Source organism: Nicotiana attenuata, chromosome 3, assembly GCF_001879085.1.
Source record: "Nicotiana attenuata strain UT chromosome 3, NIATTr2, whole genome shotgun sequence".
NCBI lineage: Eukaryota > Viridiplantae > Streptophyta > Magnoliopsida > Solanales > Solanaceae > Nicotiana > Nicotiana attenuata.
This window is the reverse complement of record NC_031991.1, coordinates 37,602,113-37,628,315: the sequence shown is the minus strand read 5'-3', so window position 1 is coordinate 37,628,315 and position 26,203 is coordinate 37,602,113. Positions and strand designations below refer to the sequence as shown.

The window sequence follows — 26,203 nt, the reverse complement described above, 5'->3', positions numbered from 1 at the left end:
TCTTCTTCAGGAATCCCACCACTACTCTTCCATCATTAGTGGGTAACGTAGTATCTTCTACCCATTTGGACACGTAGTCCACATCAACCAGTATGTATTTATTGCCAAAGGAGCTGACGAAGGGACCCATGAAGTCAATCCCCCAGACACCAAATACTTCCACCTCTTGAATCGGGTTCATGGGCATCTCGTGGCGACTAGAAATGTTCCCAGTCCTCTGACATTCATTGCAGCCCTTCACCCATAGGTGTGCATCTCTAAACACTGTTGGCCAAAAGAATCCGGCCTCAAGCACTTTCGTAGCTGTCCTAACCCCTCCAAAATGCCCTCCATATGCCGATGCGTGACAAGCCTGCAAAACAGAAGATTGTTCTATCTCGGGGACACACCTCCGGATCATATTGTCAACACATATTCTTAACAGATAAGGCTCATCCCAGTAATAGATGCGGCTATCACGATAAAATTTCTTTCTTTGGGCAGATGAGAGGTCATAAGGAACTATACCACTGGCCAGGTAATTAACAAAGTCTGCATCCCATGGCGCTTCCTCAAGATTAGTAGCGAGTAGCTGCTCGTCTGGAAAGATTTCCAGAATCTCTTCGACCTCGATTGCTTTTTCAGCTCCTTCAAGTCGTGATAGATGATCAGCGACTTGATTTTTTGTGCCCTTATGGTCACGAATTTCGAGGTCGAATTCTTGCAACAGCAGCACCCAACGAATCAGGCACGACTTAGACTCCTTTTTCTCAATTAGATACCTGAGAGCTGCGTGGTCAGTATATACAATTACCTTGGAACCAATCAGATATGATCAGAACTAGTCAAAAACAAACACCACGGCCAACATCTCCTTCTCAGTCATAGTGTAATTCAACTGGGCTCCACTCAGCGTTCTGCTAGCATAGTATATTGGATGCATCAGCTTGTCTTTCCGCTATCCCAGCACTGCCTCCACTGCATAGTCACTAGCGTCACACATGAGTTCTAACGGTTGCTCCCAGTCGGGGGCAACTATGATAGGTGTTGTGACTAGCCTCTTTTTCAGCTCCTCAAATGCTTCCCTGCAATCATCAGAAAACAAGAAAGGGTTTTCTAACAACTTACAGAGAGGGTTGGCAATCTTTGAAAAATCGTTTATGAATCGCCGATAGAAACCGGCATGCCCGAGGAAGCTTCTGATTGCTTTGACCGAAGTTGGAGGGGGTAGCTTTGCTATCACATCTACCTTGGCACGATCCACCTCAATTCCTTTGCTTGACACCCGGTATCCCAAGACTATGCCCTCTTGTACCATAAAATGGCATTTTTCCCAATTCAGAACCAGATTAGTCTTAGTACATCGCTTCAGCACACGAGTCAGATTTATCAGGCACTCATCAAATGAGTTCCCCACCACTGAGAAGTCATCCATCAACACCTCCATTATATCCTCTATCATGTCAGTGAATATGGCCATCATGCACCGTTGGAATGTGGCGAGTGCATTGCATAGGCCAAAGGGCATCCTCCGAAAGGCATAAATGCCATACGGGCAACTGAAAGAGGTCTTCTCTCTGTCCTCCGGTGCAATGGAGATTTGATTGTACCCGGAGTACCCATCCAGAAAACAAAAATGTGACCTCCCTGCCAATCTGTCTAACATCTGATCAATGAAGGGAAGTGGGAAGTGGTCTTTCCGGGTGGCTAGATTTAACTTTCGATTGTCCATGCAAATTCTCCAGCCCGTGACGGTTCTTGTCGAGATCAATTCATTCTTATCATTCTTGACTACCGACATGCCACCCTTTTTAGGAACACATTGAACTGGGCTAACCCAACTACTGTCAGAGATTGGGAAAATGATTCCCGCATCTAACCACTTGATTACTTCTTTCTTCACCACTTCCTTCATATTGGGGTTCAGCATTCTTTGGTGTTCCCTGGAAGGTTTGTGTCCCTCTTCCAGTAGAATTTACTGCATACAGTAGGCGGGGCTGATCCCCTTTATGTCTGCCATGGTCCACCCAATGGCAGTCTTGCACTCCTTAAGTACCTGCAATAGTTGTTGAGCCTGCACATCTACCAAACTAGATGAGATAATAACAGGTAATGTGGAGTTACGTCCAAGAAATTCATACCTGAGATGGGCGGGCAATGGCTTCAATTCCAGCTTTGGTGGTTCTTCGATGGATGGCTTGGCTGGAGGAGTTTCTCGAATTTCCAAGTGCAATGGCTCAAACTCTAGGGTCCTATCCCAGAACCCTCTACCTTCTAATGCCAACACCCATCCCGCCAGATCCTCTCCATTTACCTCATCCAAATTCATTAGACATGCAGCAAGGGGGTCCTCAATAGTCAGCCTTTCATCATCAGTCTCTACAATTACATCTACAGCATCAATAAGAGAGCAATTGGCGAACTCACTTGGTCGCCTCATAGATTTCTGCACATTGAATGTTATTTCTTCATCGTTCAGCCTCATCTTGAGTTCCCCGGTCTCACAATAAATTAGAGCTCTTCCCGTGGCCAGGAACGGTCTTCCCAAAATGATGGGAATCTCCTCATCCACCTTACAATCTAGGATCACAAAATCTGAAGGGAACACAAATTTCCCTACCTGAATCAGCACATCGTCTAGGATTCCAGAGGGTCGTTTCACCATCCTGTCAGCCAGCTGCAACAACATAGAGGTGGGTCTAGCTCTTCCAATGCCCAACCTCTTATAAATTGCTAGGGGCATAAGATTGATGCTGGACCCTAGATCACAAAGTGCCTTAGCAAAAGAAAAAATTTCCAATAGTGCATGGAATTGTAAAGCTCCCTGGATCAGACAGCTTTTCCGCAATTGGTCTAGTCACCACTGCACTACAGGTCTGAGTAAGAGTAATTATGGCCAAGTTTTGGAAATCAAACTTTCGGGACATCAAGTCCTTCATCATTTTTGCATACCCAGGCATCTCTTTCAAAGCTTCAATCAGTGGTATGTTTACCTGGATTTGCTTTAGCATGTCAAAGAACTTCTTGTATTGCTCCTCCTTTTTGAACTTAGCCAACCTCTGGGGGAAGGGTGCAGGAGGTCTCTTCTTCCCAATCACTTGGGACTGATCTTTATCAGTTGCTACCTCAACTACTGGCTCCTGGACTGTTCCAGCTACTTTCTCACTCTCATTCTGAAAGCTATTTTCTTCTTGAGCAGGCTGGACTGTCACCTCTGTCAGTTTCGTTGATTCATCCAGCTCGATGGGCATTGGTATGAGTGTCTCAGCCTGTCTAGCTTCTCGAGCTCTTTCTTGCTCTTCATCCAGATCTCTGCCATTACGTAGACTCACCGCCATCAGCTGCTTCGGTCCCTGATCTTTTGGGGTTATCTGGGTGTCTGCAGGTAGTGTCCCATGAGGATTATTATTCAGAGACATCGAAATGTGTCCCACCTGTACTTCAATATTTTTGATTGCTGCATCATGTGCATCGACTCTCTCATTAATTTTAGCATTTGAGCCAATAACCTGCTGCATCATTGCTTCAAGTCTATCAAACCCATCATCCTGCCTTACACCATGTTGCTGCTGAGGTGGGTCATACCCTTGCTTCTGATTCTGATTATTGTATCCCTATGGTCGTGGGTAAGGTGACATATTGTTGGGTGGTCTCATACCTCCCATGTTCCCGGTGTTGAACTGTGGTTGTGGTGGCCTGTATTGCTGATTTTGTTGACCCCAATTCTGACCACCCTGTCTCTAGCCGCCATAATTAGACACATAGTTCATGTCTTCAGGGTAGTGATGATGATCGTGTTCTGCATTCCACTGATTACCCACTGGCTGACTAATGCAAGATGCGCACAAGCCCCCATTAGTAGTATCAACAATATGTACCTGCTGTTTCTGCCCTGCCACCTTCTTGGTAAGTATACTCATCCGTGTCAATAAGGTAGCCATATTTTCAGCCATAGAATTGCATGGATCTAAAGGCACTGAGTGCACCACTGGAGTGATGGGTGCACCTCCGGTTACCCAGCCCGAATTCTGTGCCATTTTGTCAAGCAGACTCTGGCCCTCTCTTCATGTTTTGCTCAAAAATGCCCCACCCGCTGAAGCATCAACAATGTTCTTTACGCTATCTGACAATCCCATGTAGAACCGCTGCCCTAACATTAGATCTGGAATACCATGGTGTGATCATATGACTAGCATCCCTTTAAAACGTTCCCATGTTTCATGCAAAGTTTCCATCGGTCTCTGTTTAAAGCTCAAAATCTCATCAATTTGTTGAGCAGTCTTGTTGGGTGGATGGAACTTGTTGTGGAATTGCTTGACTAGTTCATCCCACGTTGCTATAGAATTTATGGGGAGTGAATTCAGCCAAGTCTGGGCAGCTCCTGTCACTGAGAATGGAAACAATAACAGTTTGATTGCTTCCGGAATTACATTGGGCTGCCTTTGGGTTTTGCAGATAGACAAGAAATTCTTCAAGTGCTGCTGAGGATCTTCAACTTGTGACCCTGAATATAGTCCCTTGTTCTGCAACAAGTGCAGCATGTTATTTGTGATCTGGAATGACTCAGCCTGTATCTGCGGGACTACTATCGCTGTGGATAGATTCTCTGCTGTGGGTTGTGCCCAGTCATAGAGAGCAGCCTCTGGCACTGGTGCTATTGGTGCTGGTGGGTTTTCCTGGTTATCTCCCATGATTGTTTCGAATTGTGCAGTTATTGGTTGTTGTTTGTTTTGTCGGTTGGCCCGATTCAACGCCGTGAAAAATTTCTCGGGATCTGATAATGCTTCTAATACTTCACCAGATCTCGATGAGTTTCTAGGCATGCACCTATGCAACCAAGTCAACAAACGTTAAAATTTCAATGTAAAATTGGGTGTAGAGAAAACTGACTACACTAAGAATTTTTGTGCTTCCTTCAATTGTAATTGATAACACTGTTAGTTCCCCGGCAACGGCGCCAAAATTTGATCACACCCAACTATGCCTTCTAAATAGGACAATGCGGTCGTTGCAAATATAATCCGGTTTACAAGTCCGGAGTCGAATCCCACAGAGAACTAACCTATCAATTACCTTTGTCGGAATCACTAAATCCTTTATAATCACTTTTCCAAACTTTGTAAACAATAATTGATGGTATTTCTACTAACTAAGATTGAAAGTAAATAACTAAGAGCTGTAAACTAAATATTCTTGGTTGTAAACTATAATGAGAAAGTTCTAAGGTAGTGATTTCCCCTATTGATGGAATCCTTTCCGGTTACGTTGCATATAGATTCACCAAAATATCTCTATCAATCATGAGCACTCTTATTACCGTAAATCTCTCCCGAGTAATTGCGATAATTTACTAGACGCACTCTCCCGAGTTACGCTAACTGGCTTTGTTTATTACAGCTCACTTTAGATCACACCCAAGGCTTCGTTATCCCTAATCCTGCCTTTAAACCCGCAATTATAGATCCCTCTTATACTTTGGGAGTGGTGTTGTTCAATAATTACCTAAATATGCACTCTCAACCGAGTTATGCACACTAAATAGGCACAGCTAATTGAGGATCCTGTCAATTAACTACAATAAACACGTAATTGAACAAATAGAGATTAACCGGTAAACTATATGAACGTAATCAAGAAGTTCATCCTTCAATATGTTCCATCAAAACCTTAGACTAAAGTTTTTAGCTACTCATAACAACTTGAAGATAAAATACGAAAATATTCATCATGTAAAATTGCAAGAAAAAGAAGAAATAAAGAACTATGATGTTTTGGGTGATCTCTCACACTTGTGTTTCTTGCCCAAAGTACTCTCAAGACAAATCTGACCTAATGTGGCCGAATTTCCACATAAGGAGGCAGGCGACCGGGAAGCTTTGTTTCTAGAATGCCGACTACAAATCCTACTTTTTATAAGGGTTTTACACCAAGTTTTCCCGACTTGACACTTTTATCAGTGGCTATTTCGCGTTCTGCCGCGATCCCACCGCGGTTACGCCGGGACCGCGACCAAATGGGCTCTCTGAATCTGCGACTCTACTCTGCCGCTGTCCTGCTGCGGTTACGGTCTGACTGCGGCAGGCCAATTTCTGCACTTCTTTAACTTTTCACTTGGTGCAATTCTTGGGCATTGTTTGATTGGCCTCCTTTTCTCTGTAATTGATCCCAAACTTGCTCCATCGACTTCTTTCGTTGGATATAGCCTGCAAAGCATGAAAAGCACTCTCAAGACACCTATTATCAACATGATAGATGAAAGATATAACATGTTCTAACAATTCCATATAAGCGCATGAAAGAAACCTAAGAGTCTAAACTTGTCACGCCCCAACCTCGGGAGGCGCGATCGGCTCTCAATCGAGTGAACCCAACTGAGCAAGCCTTTTGAGCACTTTTTACCCAACTCACTATGACCAAGAAAACCATGCTTTCATTTATTTAGACAGTAGGAAAGATCGTGCTTTCACTATGTTTCCAAGATTTCATATAGTTATAGTTTAGAAGAACAAGAGTTTAGAATTACAACGCAGTTTATTGACCCATCCATCACTCGTACATAACCCACACAAATGTCTATGGAGCCTCTAGAGATACAAAAGATAGTTATGATAATGCCGGCAACGAGGCCCCGGCTATACCTGGAAGAATAGGGGCTCACCAAGATTGCTGAGTGGAGGATGCTCCGCTACCTACGATCAACACTGTCTGCTATGGAGCCACCTACATCCATTCAAAGATGTAGCGCCCCCGGCAAAAGGGTTAGTAGCATGGAATACTACTAGTATGTATAACTAAACACCATATCATTAGAAAGAACTATCATACAAGAACAAAGAAATCATAACGATCAATCAAAAGCTTTAAACGATCACCACATCATCAAATAAAAGGATCATATTGTAAGGCCCCGGAAAAATTTCGCTAAGTAATCTAGGATTTCATGATGCCACGTAGGCTAATTTTAATATTTTATGTGCTATTAACATGGTGGGCATCAATTGGAGTTGGTAAACAAGTGTACGAGTCATATATTCAGTGAGGTGGGGTCCAAGGAGAGGCCTAAGTGGAAGCCAAATGGGGAAAATTTCATAATAGGCTAAGATTCCAAAGGTACTTGCCCTAGTCCATACTTTGAACGAGCATATCTAAATATGTATAAGATTTTATGTGATGAGTAACCTATCAAATGAAAGGTCTTTGAGTGTAGTTTCCAACGTTTCAAACCGTTCTTCATTTGGACATTCCTACACAAAGTTATGATCAAATTACCAAAGGCTGGATTTGCGACCAATTTGCGATCGCAAAACGACCATGCGGACCGCATATGCGTCGCATACTGAAGCAGTGTCGGGAAAAACATTATGTTGTCGCATGTTGATTATGCTGTCGATTATGCTATCGCATTTTGATTATGCTGCAAGAATGATGCCCACATTTCGATTATGCTAAAGCATAATTGCACCACATTTTTTTTACTTCGGGGGTCATTTTTGGAAATTTTCATATCCGAACCCACTTTGATAAATAAGCTTTTGGCTTCACTTGGGAATATTTTTACACTAAATCTAGAGAGAGGTGAGAGCATTTTAGAGAGAGAAAGAGGAACCTAGCCTCCTTATCATCAATCTTGCACAAACCCTCAAGAATCAAGCATGCCAATCTCTAGCTCACTATCTTCCGGGTATGTCCTACTTCTAATATTTCATATATGAGATTATGAGTTCAAAAATATATTGTGGGGTTAGAAATAGGCCATGCATGTGACACTAAGCTATAGTGTATGGGATTAATGAACTATTTTGGGTAGTTCTTGATGAAATTGGATAAGGGAAGAAGGAATTTCCATTGTAGAACCTTGTAGTCTACTTCACTTGTTAGGTGTTTGATGAAATTCCTAAGAGGGTTACACCATGGGTAATCTTTCTAATTATTAATCGGTTTCCTCTATTTCCTTATAGATTGTTATTGCTAGAGGTGTTGGTGTATTCTAAAAATTTAAGGGAAAGCTCTTTGAGGTATGTATGGCTAAAACTCCGTCTTTTAGAAATTGAGCTTCATCGGTGTTTGTGTGAATATGGTAAGATTGAAGTTGAATTCTTGTATTGATTGTTATTCCACATGAATTGGTGTNTTGATGTTATTAAGTCGATCATGTATAGATACAATTGATTTGGAGCCGAGTTCGAAAGGAAAGGCGCTGTTTGATGATTGAGTTGGCCGTGGAAGTTCGAGGTAAGTGTTCGGTCTAACCTTAGCTTGAGGGATTAGGAGTTGTGTCCTATTTGCTATTTGTTTCTTGTTGAGTACGACGTATAGGCATGGTGACGAGTATCTATACGTTGGTGTCGAGCATGACCGTGAGTCTTAAATTACGAATTGTTATGTTCTTATATGATACTACGAATGCTTTAATTGATGATCCTCGATATTGAGCAAGGATTGAGTTTGTTTTTCATGGAAAGTACTTATGATTGGGTATTGGTGTTATCTGAGATGAGTAGAAGTTGAGTTCCCAAGTGCCAATGAATTGATACGATATATGTGAAATAAAGATTCAAATGAGATGATTGATGAGAAAGAAACCACGCCTAGGTAAGGCGGCCTAGCCGATCGGGCCGTGATCGGACACCATGCCGCACACATGGTGGCAATGTGCTAATATTGAACTCCGGAGAAGGGAAATGAAATGGTGATTGAGATATATGTCTCAAATGAGGTAACCTAGCCGATCGGGTCGTGATCGGACTCCGCTTAAGATAGAGGTGGTATTGAGAACAGTGATGAACATATGAATGAAATGCCCCAAACTAAAAGCTATGGGAAAAGGATGTGAAAATGGCATGATTCTTTTATTTAATAATGTTGTGATCATTTAAAGTGTTTGAGTAGTACTTGTGATTTCATTATTATTATATGAATGTTCTTTCTAACTAGATGGTGTTTAGTTATACATACTAGTGCTATTCGATGGCACTAACGTCCCTTTTGCCGGGGGAGCTACGTCTTTAAATGGATGTAGGTGTTTCTATAGCAGGCAGTGTTGGTCGCAGCTAGTCCCACATCATCCTTTCAGCTGACTTGGTGAGCCCCACTTTGTTTCGGGGTCCTGTTTCATCTGTTTATCATGTACTTTATAGTTGAGGTATAGCCGGAGCCTTGTTACCGGCTTTTCCATATTATATTACTCTTCAGTTGTGTTTAGAGGCTCCGTAGACAGGTTGTGGGTAGTGTTGGGTATTGGAATTAAAATAGAAATATTGATGTTTGGCAATGATGTATAAAACTTGTAATATTTTGATAATTATGATTTAAGCTGCTAATGAAAATGAAATGGAAGTTGTTAATGAGATACTTACTAACTATGATTAACGGAGTCCATCTCCTATTTATTCATGAATCGGTTTGGTTAGAATAAACCTAGCAGGCTTGCTCAGTCGGTTTCACTCGGTTGAGCGCCGGTTGCGCTCCTCGGTTTTTGGGGCCCAAAGTTTTAGGTTGGGGCATTTAATACTATTCATCATCATTCACAATACCACCGCTTTTTTGCGTGGAGTCCGATCACAACCCGATCAGCTAGGTTGCCTTGTTTGAGACATGTATCACAATCTCATTCTCACTTTCCGGATTCAACATCAGCACAATACCACCATGTGTGAGGCATGGTGTCCGATCACGGCCCGATCGGCTAGGACGTCTTACCAAGACATTGTTCCTTTTTCATTAATTATCTCATTTCAATCTTTATTTCACATATATCAATTCATAGGCACTTGGGGCCACAATTATCATATCATGCCTGGCACTAGGTCGCATTTCATAACTCAAGCTCTTTTTTCCCCACATTTCACACCATTTCCACTTTCAACGTTAACCTTGACAATTAGGATAATAGGTACACACAAGAGCAATTCAAGTTGTAAGCATAGATAAGATTTCACATAGGTTGCATAACAATCTCAGTCTTAAACTTGACCTGAAGTCTAGGCATTTCAACACATGGTCCACATTCTTCACACATTTTTAAATTACCAAGAATAGTATATTGAACAAGTTGAGACACACCTTTCACGTATATATAGTTGCAACACCAATTCATGTGAAATAAATATCAATACATCAATCAAATTTCGGTCTTACAACATTTGCATGGACACCAACGGAGCTCAATTTCTAAGAAGAGGGGTTTTTAGCCATACATACCTCAATAGAGCTTTTCTTAAATTCTTACAAAATTCCGGAACTCTAAGCAACTTCGATCTATTTTATGAAAATTACAAGTTGAACCAAAAATTAGAGAGATGATTAAGCTTCTAGCTCATTTTAGTATATTATCAAGCACTAAGTGTGCATTGTGATTTTAGGACCTTTTTGTGAGAGATTTTTATGATCCTACACCCCATTTGTTATATTTTTAGATTACAATCTCCCCATACCCTATTATCATTCATGCATGCAAGATAATCAATCCTTATACCCATGAACCCACTTGTTAATCACTTATTTTAATAGGAATTTCGAAATCAAGGTTACGGCACAAGTTCATACCTTTTAGGATGAAGACCTAACAATTTTTCTTGAAAATCTTCAAAGATTTGGGCAAGGATTTGAGTGACTTGGTGAGAATTAGTTTCTCCCTCTAGAACTTCTTCTCTCACTCTAATTGCAGTAAAAATAGCATAAAAAGATCTAATGGGGTGTTTTTAATGAAATGGGGTCGGGTTTTAAAACTTAGAAAATTGGAGCCCGACTCGATCTGCGGCGCATTTGCGACCGCATAACTGATATGCGGCCCGCAAAAGGAACCGCAAAATGGCCCTCAAAACATGAACATTCTGCCCGGGTATGCGACAAAAATGCGGTTCGCATACCTGTTCTACGGTCGCATAGTGCACCACAGAACTGCCACTCGAGAAATTCCATGGAGGTTATGCGATGACTATGCGGCCCGCATATTGATTATGCGATCGCATAATTGGCTGCATAGTTGACCTCAAAACTAACCAACATCCTGCCTCACTCTACGACAACTATGCAGTCCGCATAGCTATTATGCTACCGCATAATGGACTGTAGAAACGCGCTTTTCTGAAAAACATTATTCCTTAACTTTTTAATGCATAGATCAATCCAAAAGTCAGAACCGCATATTCCTAACTTGGCACTACGGGATTTCGGGTTTTTGAGTAGGAATTTCACGGGGCCTTACATCCTCCCCCACTTAAGATCATTTGTTCTCGAATGAGGATCAAGGTTCCCTCATTAGCAACCTTATGTAACTTCAGCTTTTTCACATCATGAAACATATCAACAACCCCAAATTTGGCTAACTCCCTAAATTTCCAAAAATTTTGCTAGAGTTTCCTTTGTAACTAGGCCTATCCACCTGTCAGAGAGCCCCAGAAATATATCCTAACAGCATGTACACAATCCATAGACATGACATAACTCGTAACGACAACAACTATGGTCCCATAGGCGACATATAACCAAAATGGAAAATTTTTACATAGACCAAACCAAGTGATACAGAGTTCATAGGAACCAAATTCGTAGGAGTTATTACATGGCTATACAAACAAATGCGAGTACTTCTTTTTCATTTCTTCCTCGGCTTCCTAAGTGGATTCCTCAACCTGGTGGTTCCGCCATAACACTTTCACGGAGGCAATTTCCTTATTTCTCAACTTGCGGACATGCCTATCAAGAATGGCAACTGGAATTTCTTCATATGACAGTGCTTAATTAACCTCAATAGTTCCAACCGGCACAATAGTGGACGGATCTCCCACTACCTTCTTCAACATAGACACATGGAAAACTGGGTGTACCAATGGCATCTCGGGTGGCAGCTCGAGCTTGTATGCCACCTGACCGATCCTCTGAATGATTCTGTACGGTCTGACGTACCTCAGACTCAATTTTCCCTTCTTTCCAAACCGCATGATACCCTTTATGGAGGAAACCTTCAAAAATACCAATAATCTTCTTTGATTTCCACATCTCTGCGACGAATGTCTGAATAAGACATTTGGCGACTCTGAGCAATTTTCAACCTTTCCCTAATAATTTTGGCTTTCTCCATGCCTGATGCACAAGCTCCGGCCCTACCAATCCAGCTTCTCCAACCTCGAACCACCCAATGGGAGACCTACATCTTCTACCATACAACGCCTCAAATGGTGCCATCTGGATACTAGAATGGAAGCTGTTGTTATAAGCAAACTTTATGAGTGGTAAATGATCATCCCAGCTACCTTTGAAATCAAGAACGCAAGCACGCAACATGTCCTCGAACGTCTTAATAGTCCGCTCCGCTTGCCCGTCGGTCTAAGGGTGAAAAGTCGTACTAAGATTTACCTGCGTACCCAAGCCTTGCTGAAATTTCTTCCAAAAGTTGGCCGTGAACTGAGCCCCTCGATCCGAAATGATTGAGATTGGAGTACCATGCAACCTGACTATTTCTAACACATATTACTAACTTGGCACTACTAGATTTTGGGTTTTTGAGTAATAATTTCACGGGGCCTTACAAAACTGGTCAATTTTCACAAATAAGCCCGAGTACGTACTCATCACCTCGCGAACACGGCTTTTACATAACACAATAAGCACAAATGACTCAAATCCTAAGGGGTAGTTCCCCCACACAAAGTTAGGCAAGATACTTACCTCAAAGAAGTTAAACCGATACTCTAAAATGAACTTCTCATGTGAAACAACCTCCGGACGGCTCAAATCTAGCAAAAATAAATTAATATCATAAATAAAAACCATATGAAACAATTTCACATAATAAAGTTTCGATCTTTAATGAAAAATAAAAAGGTCAAACCAAAAAGTCAACACAGGGCCCGCACCGCGGAACCCGACAAAATTTACAAAATCAAAAACCTATTCCAATACGAGTTCAACCATACAAAAACTACCCCATCTTGATATCAAATCGTCCTTTAGATCATCATTTCACACTTTTGAATGTTTATACAAAAATTCTAATTTTCTCCCATTCAAATCACTAATTTAATGTTAAAAACAAAGATGGAATCATGGAATATAATCAAATCCGGGTAAAAACACGTACCCCAATCCAAGTCGTGAAGAACCCCTCCAAAATTTCCCAAAATCGAGGTCTACAACTCAATATAGGATAAAAATAACCAAATCCTCGATATAAAACAAGCTGCCTAGATATTTCCGCATTTGCGGACAAGGAAGCACATCTGCACTATCACGCCGCAAACTCGGGGATCGCGACCAGTGCTCAACCGAGCGGACCCAATCGAGCAAGCCTGTTAGACACTTTCTACCCAACTCGCTTACAATCAAGAGAAGGCGCGTTTCCATTAGTTAAACAGTAGAAGGATCACACACACACACACACACACACACACACACACACACACACACACACAGATATATATATATATATATATATATATATATATATATATATATATATATAAACATTACTAATTCATTTAATTTTACTACATCATTGTTAAGTTCCAAAATACATACATTTTACGATTTTGTGGAACAAGAGTCCAAAACACAACACAATCCGTCTAACCTTTCTAGNGCAATGGCATCTGGTCCGGCGGGAGGACCATAGAATCGGGCCCGACCGCCACCTAACCAGCCTCCCTCTCTAGGGCGACCTCTAGCTGACTGGGCCCCACCTACAGCTGGCTAAGGGAGTGGTGTAGCAACTGGTGAAGAAGACGCAACCTGACTCCTTTGCTGCGCTAGACCTCCATGACGACTAGGACACTGCCTCCACACATGCCCAAACTCTCCACACTCAAAAAAACTCCCTAGTGCTACTGACCGGGACTGAAGGGAGCCCTGAGCACCGAGATAACTGGTAGAAGGACCTGACACAGATGAGCCCTTAATCGATGGAACATGAGACGAACTCTAAGCTGGAAGGGCACTGAGAGATAAGTGACCTTGATGAGAATTGTGTGAACCATGACCAGGTGATACACCACGTTGAACTGGGCGAGCCGTCTGAGCATGCGTGAAAGGATGATCCCTGCCATGGTAGAACTGACCTCCATAAGGAACCCTACTAAAATGTCACGCCACAACATCGGGGAGCGCGACCAGCGCTCAACCGAGTGGACCCGAACGAGCAAGCATGTTAGACACTTTTTACCCTACCCGCTTATGACCAAGAGAAAGCCCGTTTCCATTCGTTTAAACAGTAGAAGGATCATATATTTACAACATTACTAATTCATTTAATTTTACTACATCATTGTTAAGTTCCAAAATACATACATTTTACGATTTTGTGGAACAAGAGTCCAAAACACAACACAATCCGTCTAACCTTTCTAGCACCCATACACGACCCTCATAATGTCTATACAAAATGAGTGTAGCGACAAGGCCATGGCTATAGCTCAAAATTGATTACAACATAGCAAAATATATAATACAAGACACCAGAATGAAGTGGGGCTCACCGAGTCTGCCCGGAAGAGGATGCACCACTTACTACAATCAACACCTTCTGCTTTGGAACCACCTACATCCATTTAAAGATGTAGCACCCTCAGCAAAAGGGAGGTTAGTACTGTGGAATAGTACTAGTATGTAAAGCTAAAACACCATCTCAATAGAATGAACAATAATACAAGGGGAAAAACAGTCATGCGTTCAATAAGAGCTTCAAATGATACTAAATCATTAAGTAAGGATCACATAAGTTCTCAAGTCAATTTCCATCTAATTAGGTTGGGTAATATTTAGTGCAATATGCCACAATCCACAACACCACTGTGTCCTTACACGGAGTCCGATCTCGACCCGATCGGCTAGGTCATCTCATTTGAGACATCAACCATATCCACAATTTCAATCAATATTTTCCAGCACAGTTACCATCGTGTATGCGGCATGGCGTCCGATCACGGCCCGATCGGCTAGGCCATCTCACTTGAGACATCAACCTTTCAATCAATCATCTCACTTCATATTTCTTTCCCATCTTTCAATACATTGGCACGAGTGACCTCATTTATTATGTCATTCTTGGCATTTGGCTGTATTTCACAATTCAAGTTTTCCTTTTTTACACATTCAAATAACATTATTATCAGCAACAATGAGGCCTATCATGTAAGGCATTTGTACACATAAGGGAAAAACTTGGAAAAATCGTAAGCACATAGGGCTTTTCATACAAATTGGCATAACAACTTTTATTCGATTTTAGACATGAAATCTTTACCCTTCTTAACATATATTTACATTTTTAAACACATCCTCAAAAGGGCAAGATGACATGGTAAGAATTTAAAACAAATATTGAACATGTATCATTCAACACCACACATTACAGATAGTCAACTCTAGTATGATCAATTTGTGGACTTATACCAACTACACGAACACCAGGGGTTTCGATTCTAAGAAGAAGGGGGTTTAGACGTACATATCTCAATTAAGCCTCTTAAAACTCTATGATGTTCCGGAATATTAGCAACTTCAATCTATTTTAGCAATATAGCAAAATTGAACCCAATATTAGGAAAACGATCATAATTGTAGCTCATTTGAGCATTCTATCAAACACTTTGTGTGTATTAAGGTTTTATGGCCCATTTTATGAAAGACTCCACCAACACATACCCTGTTCTTTTCTATCTTTAACTCTTAACCTCCCCACATACCTTAGGAACACATGCATGCAAGGTAATCACTCCCATCCCCATGAATTACCTTACTAATGGCCCATTCTAGTTACATTTTGAAAAGAGTTTGGGTGATAGAATCTTACCTCTTAGGAAGAAGACTTAGGTGCCTCTCTTGATAATCTTCAAGGTGCTAAGCAAGAATTAAAGAAAAAATTTGATGAAGATCACTTTATCCTTCTAATACTCTCTTTCTCTCTCTAAAGATATCAAAAAATTAGCTCAAAATGGCCCCTTACACCTATTTTAACGAAGTTCAGTCGGGTTTTACACCTATTTCGGAACCGGTTCTGCGATCGCATATGTGACCGCATAATGATTATGCGGTCCGTGAAATGACCGTGGAAAGACCGCGAAAAGTGGCACAGGGAATTGGGCTGGTCTGCTTCATCTACGGCCGTTATGTGGCCCGCAAACCTGTTCTACGGTCGCATAATGCGCCGCAAAACCGCTAGCATCCCGTGAAATGGATATGTGGTCGTATAATTGGCCACGAAATTGACCTCAAAATTTGCCAAAAAGACTGTTTCACTCTGCGGCCATTCTGCGACCTGCAAAGTGATTATGCGGCTGTATAATGGGCCGCAGAAATGCCTACTTCTGCAAAAATATTTCCTTCAACTCCCAACATACTGTTCAATTCAAAAGGTCCAAACCATAGCGAGCTTGTGAGCCGCAAAGAATTTCTACTACTATTAACCCCTGCGCCTACTTCGGCATCACGAAATCTGGGTTTTTAGGAAAAAATTTACGGGGCCTTATATGCGCTCTTGCACCTGCGAGAAAATTACTCGCATATGCGACGACAACCTACCAGACCAAGCCACAGAAGCACACAATCACCCTAAGACACAAACTCGCATCTGTGATAGATCCAGTGCAGATGCGGCCACACACCTACATTCACCAACCCACAGAAGCAGAACTCATGATCACATAAGAACTTGCAGAAGCGGAACTCTTAATCACGTAAGAACTCACAGAAGCGGAACTCTTGATCACGTAAGAACTCACAGAAGCAGCCAAAATGACGCAAAAGCATGTCCGCACCTACACTCCAAAATGCGCAAATGCAAAACACCAGAACCAGACCTGCCCAAAACATAAAAAGAAATCTGAAACTCGTTCGAAAGACACCCGGTTCCCCCTGGACCACGTCCGAACTTACCAACAAGTTTTGAAACATAACGCGGACCTGCTCAAGTCTTCAAATCACATCAGACAATATCAAAATGCGAATCGCGCGTCAAATCGAACGAAATGAACTTATGAATTTCCAACTTTTATAACTCGCACTGAATCATATCAAATCAACCTGGAATGATGTCAATTTTTGCATGTAAATTCCAAATGACACAACGGAGCTATACCAACTCCTGGAATTGAAGTCCGAACCCAATATCAACAAAGTTAACTCCCGATCAAACCTCTCAACCTTCCATACCTTCAACTTTCCAATTTTCGCGAAAATGCATCAAATTAACCTACAGAGTTCCAAATCCAAATCTGGACTCATGCCTAAGTCCAATATCACCATATGAAGCTATTGTAATCATCAAAACACCATTTCAGAGTCGTCTACACAAAAGTCAAACTCCAATCAACTCTTACCGCTTAAGCTTCTAAAACAAGAATCATCCTTCCTAATAAGTCCTAAATCATTTGTAATCCGAACCCGGCCACACATACAAGTGATAATACATAATACGAAGCTGTTCGAGACCTTAAGCTATCGAACAGAATGCTAATTCTCAAAATGACATGTCGGGTCGTTACATTCTCCCCCTCTTAAACAAACGTTCGTCCTCAACGTGCCAAGAACCATTCCGATGTCATCAAATCGCTGAATGTACTCAGTATACATATACCCGCGGGTAATCCCACGTCACCCCAATCTACATAAGCCCGACAACACCATCTAAACAGAAAATTATTTTTTCCACCCGCACTGATAAACCTTAGAACCAAAATTTTCAACATCTGATCATTTCCCAAGGACCCGATTCCCACATCAACATACAATATCAAACTCATCGATCTGCAACAACCCATGCCTATATCCACAAGGTACAACCATACGATGTAACACATCACACATATGCCCATAAAAATAAATCTAGCCACCATTGATGCCCATAATAAAATCCAACACCGGCAATTAACCTCGTATCAGCTAGAACCCTATTCCAAACCTTCACAACATTGACAACGATGCAAGAAACATAAAAATCCCATGAAAATTAGTTATCTTTGTACCATACCATTCTTGATTATCACGCTAAGACCGTGATGTTGGCTTTGCCAAGGTTAACAAGGTTGGAATAGAGAGGTTCTTTGGGTCATATTCCTAGTAGAGTGGTTTCCTTTTTGAAGGCTCAACGGATAGTTGAGAATGGGTATTTAGCATACTGGTCTTTGTTAGAGATATCAATGCTGATACTCCTATGGTTAATCCATTTCACATAGTAAAGGAGTTTCCAGACATGTTCCTTGCAGATCAATTTGGCATGCCACCTAATAAGATAATGTTCTTTGTATTGATTTAGCACCGGGCACTCAGCCCATATCATTTCCATTGTATTGTATGGCTCTAACAGACCTGAAGGAATTAAAGGAAATATTACAGGAATTATTAGATAAAGCTTTGATCAAGTTGTGTTTATCACCTCGGGGTGCGCCAGTTCTATTTATGAAGAAGAACGACGGTTCCATGAAGATGTGCATTAACTGCAGGCAATTGAACAAGGTCACCAACAAGATTAAGTATCCACTTCCGCGTATTGGTGATTTGTTTGATGAGCTTCAGGGTGCTAGGTGTTCTCTAATATTGACTTGAATCGAGGTACAATTAGCCGAAGATCACTGCTTCGGACATTCCTAAGACGGCTTTCAGGACCCGTTATGGGTATTATATGTTCTTGGTGATGTCTTTTCATTTGACAAATACCCCAACAACTTTCATGCATTTGATGAATAATGTGTTATAGCCTTAATTGGACTCATTTGTCATTTTGTTCATTGATGATATCTTGGTTTATTCATGTAGTAGGGAGGAGCATGAGCAACATTTAAGGGTTGTGCTTTAGATTATGAGGGAGAAGTATTTCTATGCCAAGTTCTCTAAGTGTGAGTTCTAGATGGCTTATGTAGCATTCTTGGGCCACGTGGTGTCTATTAAGGAAATTAAAATAGATCCGAAGAAGATTGAGGCAGTTCAGAGTTGGCCCGAACCTCCTACAACCAAAGAGATTAGGAGTTTTCTGGTATTGGCTTGTTACTATCGTCACTTCGTGGAGGGTTTATCGTCTATTGCACCTCTATTGACTAAGTTGACTCAGAAAGGTGCTCCGTTCAAGTGATCTAATGAGTGTAAGGAGAGCTTTTAGAAGCTCCAGACTACTTTGACCACATCTCCGATATGGCGTGTGTTGTGAGGTGTATACGGATTATCGGAGTCTCCAACATCTGTTTAAACATAAAGATCTAGATTTGAGCAGCAGAGGTGGTTGTAGTTGTTGAAGGATTATGATATCACCATTTTTATCATTTGGGGAAGGCCAATGTAGTGGTAGACTCCTTGAGTAGGATGGCATAGAGAATTGGGAGTTCAGCATTTATTGTAGTTAGGGAGAGGCCTTTAGCTATGGATATTCAAGCATTAGCCAGTAGGCTGGTGAGATTAGATGTTTCAAAGCCGAGTAGAATCCTTGCTTGTGTATATCTCGGTCGTCCTTATTCGAGCGCATTATTACTCGCTAGTATGATTATCCCTAGTAGTTTGTCCTTGAGGGCACAGTGATGCACAATGATGCTAAGGAGGTGACTATTGGTGATGATTGTATGTTGCGGCTTCAAGGTTGAGTGTGTGTTCCAAATGTCTATGGCTTGCAAGAGTTCATTCTTGAGGAGGCTCATAGTTAGCGATATTATATTCATCCAGGTGCCACAAAGATGTATCGTGACTTAAAGTAGCGTTATTGGTGGAGGAAGATTAAGAAGGACATTGTTGGACATGTTTCTAGGTTTTTCAATTTCTAATAGGTCAAGTATGAGCATAAGAAATCGGGTGGTTTACTTTAGAAGATTGATATACCAAAGTGGAAGTAGGAGCGCATTACTATGAACTTTGTGGTAGGGTTGCCATGGTCTTTGAGGAAGTTTGATGCCATTTGGGTAATTGTGGCTCAATCGACCAAGTCGGCGCACATCATTCTGGTCATGACTTTCTACACTTCGGAGTAGTTTGTACCTATTTCTATCATCTCAGACCGCGACACACAGTTTACTTTGCACTTTCGAAGGACGGTTCAGTATAAGTAAGGCACGCATGTTGAGTTGAGTACGACATTTTACCTTCAGACGTATGGACAGTCCGAACTGACCATTCAGATCTTGGAGGATATGTTGAGGGCATGCACTATTGATTTTGGAGTTTAGTAAGACGAGTTTCTACCTTTAGTGGAGTTTTCCTGCAATAAAAACTACCAGTCTAGTATCCAGATGGCTCCGTATAGGGTCTTATATGGGAGACAGTGTCATTCTCCGATTGCTTGGTTCAAGCCCGACAAGGATAGGTTATTGGGCAGACTTGGTTTGTGATGCTTTGGAGAAGGTGAAGTTGACACAGTAGAGGCTTTGCATACCTCAGTCCAGGCAAAAGAGTTATGTGGACCGGAAGGTTAATGACATGGCTTTCATGAAGGGTGGGAAGATTCTTCTTAGATTTTCATCGATGAAGGGTGTGATGAGGTTTGGGAAGAGAGGTAAGCTGAGCCCAAAGTTTATTGGTATTTCGAATTGCTGGAGAGAGTTGGCGAGGTTGCTTACTAATTTGCTTTGCCTCCTAGTATTTTGGGAGTTCATTAGGTGTTTCATGTTTCTATGCTTCGAAAGTATCATGAACATGTGCCTCATGTTTTGGTCTTCAACACAGTGAAGTTGGACGGAAACCTAGCTTATAAGGAGGAGCTGGTGGCCATTTTAGATCCGCAGGTTCGAAAGCTCAAGTCTAAAGGAATTGCATCGGTCAACGTGCAGTGGAGAGGTCAACCAATCGAGTAGGTGATGTACCGTAGAATTTCGGCACTTTTGACACCAATTACATAGACTTGAAAACCCAAACACATGGAAAAGAAGTAAGCCACAAAAGTGTATGAATACTGCAAGTATGCGACCGCAGAAGTACTATGCAGACCGCATAATCACCGGAAATTGAAGCAGATGTTTTGACCAACTAAAGAGAAGAATGCGCGTTCCATTATGCGGTCGCATAATACTTCTGCAAACCGCATAATGACCGCACAACTGATATTGAAGAACATGTGTAGCACTTCTGCGATGGAAAATGTGGTCGCATAACTGATTTACGGACCGCATAACAGAAATGCGGTGGAATCTGGGCTTGAGGATCTAAAATTCTATGATGAAATTGTAAATTATGCGGACCGCATACATGGTCTGCGACCATTAAGCGGTCGTAGAAGGGCTCTGCAGGGGCATTTTTGTCCAATCTTGACCCCGACTTTTAGTCCACTATAAATAGATTTACTAGGGTTTTGTTGGCCATTGAGTCTGAAAAGGGGACTACATTGAAGGCATTGAACACATCATTATTTTGGAAGCTTTTGAAGAGATAATCTAGCACTTTTGTAAGCTTTATGACTTTACTTATTGCTTTGTTTTATATTCTAGTATGGGTAGCTAGTTTTAAATACTAAGGTTGTGCCTAAATGGGTGTAATGTTAATGGGTGTTTAACACTAAATATATATATATATATATATATATAATGGCTGGTTGATATTTATTCGTTTCTTATGCTTTATTTATTGTTGGTGGTTCTAAACATTGACTTATTCCATTTTACTCGATCTTTACTTGGAAAAGTGGGTTAGGGTTTGGTAGAAGTAAATATCAAGACCTCAAGGCTTTAAACCTTGTTTAATAGAATCGCTTAGGAATAAGTGGGTTTTACTTGGCTTGAATTGGTTATTCTTAATTCCAACTCTTTTATATTTGGAAAAATCATAAAGAGAAAATACTACCCAACCATTGTAAAATATTGGATATTCATTTAGAAATCATTTGCATATCAAAGGACCATCCATTAGACATATATCATATTAACACCGATAGCAATGCATTTCATTCATAGGGACACAACCTTGGTTTCCTTAATCAAATTAATTACATTCACACAACAAAATAGTTATCATGTTAAATCACAATTATACCATTCTATTGTGAACCTAAAGGAGTAGAATTACAACTTAAGTCAAGTTTCACACTATCCAAGAAACCTTTTCACACCTATTGCCTGTGGGATTCGACCCCAACCTTGTTGGGTTATTATATTTGACTCCGACCGCCTTAAACTATTTGTTTAAGTATAATTTGAGTGTATCAAATATTGGTGCAGTTGCCAGAGAATACGGTTTTGAAATTACTAATTAGTGTGTGCTTTACTTTACGTCTTCTTCTATTCCATCACACTTTGCTTGGTATTAATAAAAAACCATAGCTGAGTATGGCGAAGAGGAGAATCCTTTTGCGGATATAGATGAGTACATTGAGGATACAAATGCTATTATCCCTCCAAGAGTTGATGCTGCCACTTTCAAGGGGGAACACGGTTTAATCCTAATGCTCAAAGCAGAAGGATTTTCAGAAATTCCACCAATGATGATCCGACTTAACATCTCATAAACTTGTTGGGTGTGTGTGCGATGCACAAGCAGAACAATGTTTCAGATGATGCCCTAAAACTTAGGGTGTTCAAGTACTCACTTGCTGGAGAGGCAAGGAAATGGAACAAAAATCTACCACCAAATTCCATTCATTCTTGGACTGAACTCGTCCGAGCTTTCCTAGCCAAATGGTTCCCGCAAAGCAAGAAGTCTAAGCTCTGGGATAAAATTTTCTTTTTCAAGCAATTAACGAGATAAACCTACATGAGGCATGGGGTCGATTCAAGCTATATTTAGTGAGGTCCCCGAATCATGGTTTTCCGGAATCTATCTTGTTGGAGAAATTTTACATGGACTTGGATCCTATGAATCAATCTATAGCCAAAAATCCAGCTGATGGGTCTTTTATGGTTAAAACATTTGCGAGGATCACACAAATCCTTGACAAAATGGCAAAACATAACCAAGCTTGGCACTCAGAAGACACCACGGGTGGAATTGCATATGGTACTCCTTCCTTGACCAATATGATTAAGGAGAACTAAGAAAGAGATCAAGAAATTGCCGGGCTTGCCAGCAACATCAATGTGTTGATGAAGATGTTCACTAAAAGCCAAACAAAATAAGTGAATGTGGTGGAAGATGTTCATCCCACATCAAACGAGGATTACGAGGAAGCAAATTATGTCAACAACTCTCAGGGAGGTTATCAAAGGCAACCATACCAAGGTTCAGGACAACAAAACTAATGGAGGCCTAACCCGCAAGGGCAAGGCAACCAACAGTGGCTAAATGACCAAGGTAGTTCAAATCAAGGGAATTGGAGTAACAAGAACAACAACTTTTCAAATCGGAGTACAAACCCCTATGTTCCACCAAAGGGGCAATATTCCAACTCTCCGCATTGGAAAGAAGTTCTTCAAGTGATTCCAAGTTGGATAACAAGCTTGAACGAGTATTGCAAAATCAAGAAAGATCCGACCCTTCAATGAGAAATATGACCGAGCTTGTTGGTTCTCATACCGCATCTATTCAAAATTTAGATATGCAAATGAGAGATCTCTCAAGAGAGAAAAATTCCGAAGCAAAAGGGCACACTCCCAAGTGACACAATTGCAAACCCAAAAGGTAGGGGGGCAGTCCAACTTCTCATTGTATGGCAATCATAACTCGGAGTGGGAAAATACTTCAAGGAGAGAATGAACAAGTGGTCGATGTGGAAGACTTTGAACTAGAAGTTGAGGCACAAGTTGAGGTGCCAGTTGTTGTTGAAGCTGAAAGGGTCCTAGAAGAAGTGAAAATTCAAGAAGTGAACCGGAAGAGGTTAAGGAAGGGGTGAAAGAGACACCAAAAACTCTAGCACCAATTCCTAGACCTCCTCCTCCTTTTCCTCAAAGACTTTATAGGAAGGTTGATGATAGCAAACTCGAGAAGTTCTATGACATTCTCAAGCAATTATCGGTGAATATTCCATTTGTTGAAGCATTTCAAGAGATGCCGGATTTTCCTATGTATTTGAAAGACTTGATCACCAAGAAGAAAATCATTACGAATGAAGTGGTGAATGTGACTTACCGGGTTAGTTCCATCATTGCAAAAACCACTGTTCAAAAGAAAGAAGACCCAGGAGTTTTTACCATACCATGCACTATTGAAGTGCGCAATTTTGCAAGAGCTCTTTGTGATAATGGGGCTAGCATCAATTTAATGTCTCTTGCTATATACAGACAATCGGGGTTAGTATGCCGAGGCTTACAAGTATGAGGTTGCAAATGGCATATCGTTCAATAAAGAGACCGGGGGGATTGTTGATGATGTTCTTGTGAAAGTGGGAAAGTTCCTCCTCCACACCGACTTTGTGATCCTTGATTGTGCTGTTGACAAAGAAATCCCTATCATCTTGGGGAGACCATTTCTTGCTACCAGAAGAGCACTTATGGATTCGCAATGAAATGAGATCAAGTTCCAAGTTAATGACGAAGAGGTTACCTTTCAAGCGAGTAATGGTATGTGTCATGACCCAAACCGATGGGCCGCGACGGGTGCCTAAGTCCTACCTGTCAAACACCCCTAAGCATGCGTCTAAGATATAAACCTGAATAACATCTGCTGAATTATGCGAATAATATACATGAAGGAAACCTGCCCAAAAAGGCATACATACATATACGTGCAACATACGTAGGACGAGCCGACAAGGCTACTATAGACAACTATATACCTCAAAATTGGAAGCCAGCAAAGCCACATACAATCCGACTAGACATACTGTCTAGAGACCTCTAATAGAAATATAACCGTACAAAGATGAGATTGAGCCACATCATACCCATATATATATATATATATATATATATATATATATATATATATATATANCATATCGTACCAAAATAAAAAGCAGCTACGGATCCAGTAGAGCACGCCAACTCTCGCTGATCAAGGATCCTAAGAAGGGGGACCATCAGCTTGCCTACCTGCACCTGCGGGCATGAATGCAAGCCCCGTGAAATAGGGCGTCTGTATGAAAGATGTACTGAGTAAGTAAGGCATGAATATCAGTACTTAAAAGACATAGATGAAACATGGAATAAAGAAATCCATCTTTAAATCTTAATAACTTTGTAAATTCTGAAACATTTATAATGTCATGCACGTGCGTATAAATGTCGTATCATGCATAGGTATGGGTGTACATAATATCATCAAGCCACTGAGGGCATCCCATCATATCGTCTCGGCCACTGTGGGCAACATCATCAACATATACAAACTAATCAGGTGGTGGTGCATATATAACGCCGTAACCTTTTTCCCATATCCCGTATACATACATACATACATCTCTCTCTCTCTCTCTCTCTCTATATATATATATATNAGGGTGATGGAGATGGAGTTGTTCCTGGTGGGGCTGGTATTCAAGCCTCTTCTTCTCAAGTTAATCCTTCTTTTCCCGTTGATGATGCTCCCGTTGATGATGCTCCCATTGATGATGCTCCTTAGTTTCTCCTGCATTTTGTAACTTTATTTGTGGTTTTCTTAGCTTACAACTTTTGGAAGATGTTTTTGGTTACCCCTGTCTCTTTGGGGTTTAATGACAAACTATATATATATATATATATATATATATATATATATATATGTGTGTGTGTATGTGTGTGTGTGTGTGTGCGTGTGTGTATGTCTATAAATACGTGTATATAACGCCATCTGGTCATGGGTCAATGTACATATATAAATGAATGAAATGCATGGAAAATACGTAATAATCTTGATATTCTTTCCGGATAAACTTTTTCAACTGCGTATTATTTTGAGACCCATGAACAGAAGATATAACAATAGGTCACATGGGGAATCAAGAACAAAGAGACCCCTAGTATTTCTATGAATAAAGTCGTTTATGATAACTGTGCGTTTGCTCGTTTGTTCTGTATAACTTGGACCATGCCAAAAAGAAAGAAGGAATGGCCTTAACATATCTGGAGTAGGGAAAGCTCCGTATAATATTCTTAGCGAAGATTGCACCATACTCTTTTGTAACCGCAAAATTTTGATGGAATTACGCTTTCTGTTCCTTGAAGTATTTTGAACGAAATGAAGCTTCCGTTTTCTGATGTTTTTTGGAACGAAGTAAGCTTCTTCTCCTTGAAGCCTTTGAACTAGGAAAGATGGAATATGTCTCTTACCTAAGGATTTTGACGTTTTTGATTTTGTTTTGTCCAAATGAATGGAACATACCTTTTAATTGTTAAATTCCATTTATTCCTAGGTAGCCATATAGGACTATATGACTACATTTCACTTTCTATATTTGTGGCTTCTTGCCACGTTT

At 40.9% G+C, this 26,203-nt stretch overlaps 1 protein-coding gene across 1 annotated transcript; it reads right to left on the bottom strand.

The window, feature by feature from the left end:
* On the bottom strand, positions 2,365-4,670 carry LOC109224286. The gene is made up of 4 exons (XM_019388875.1): positions 4,548-4,670; positions 2,841-3,578; positions 2,432-2,656; positions 2,365-2,370 (listed from the first exon to the last, which is right to left on the bottom strand). The coding sequence occupies exons 1-4, from the start codon at positions 4,668-4,670 to the stop codon at positions 2,365-2,367; spliced, it is 1,092 nt and encodes a 363-aa protein (XP_019244420.1).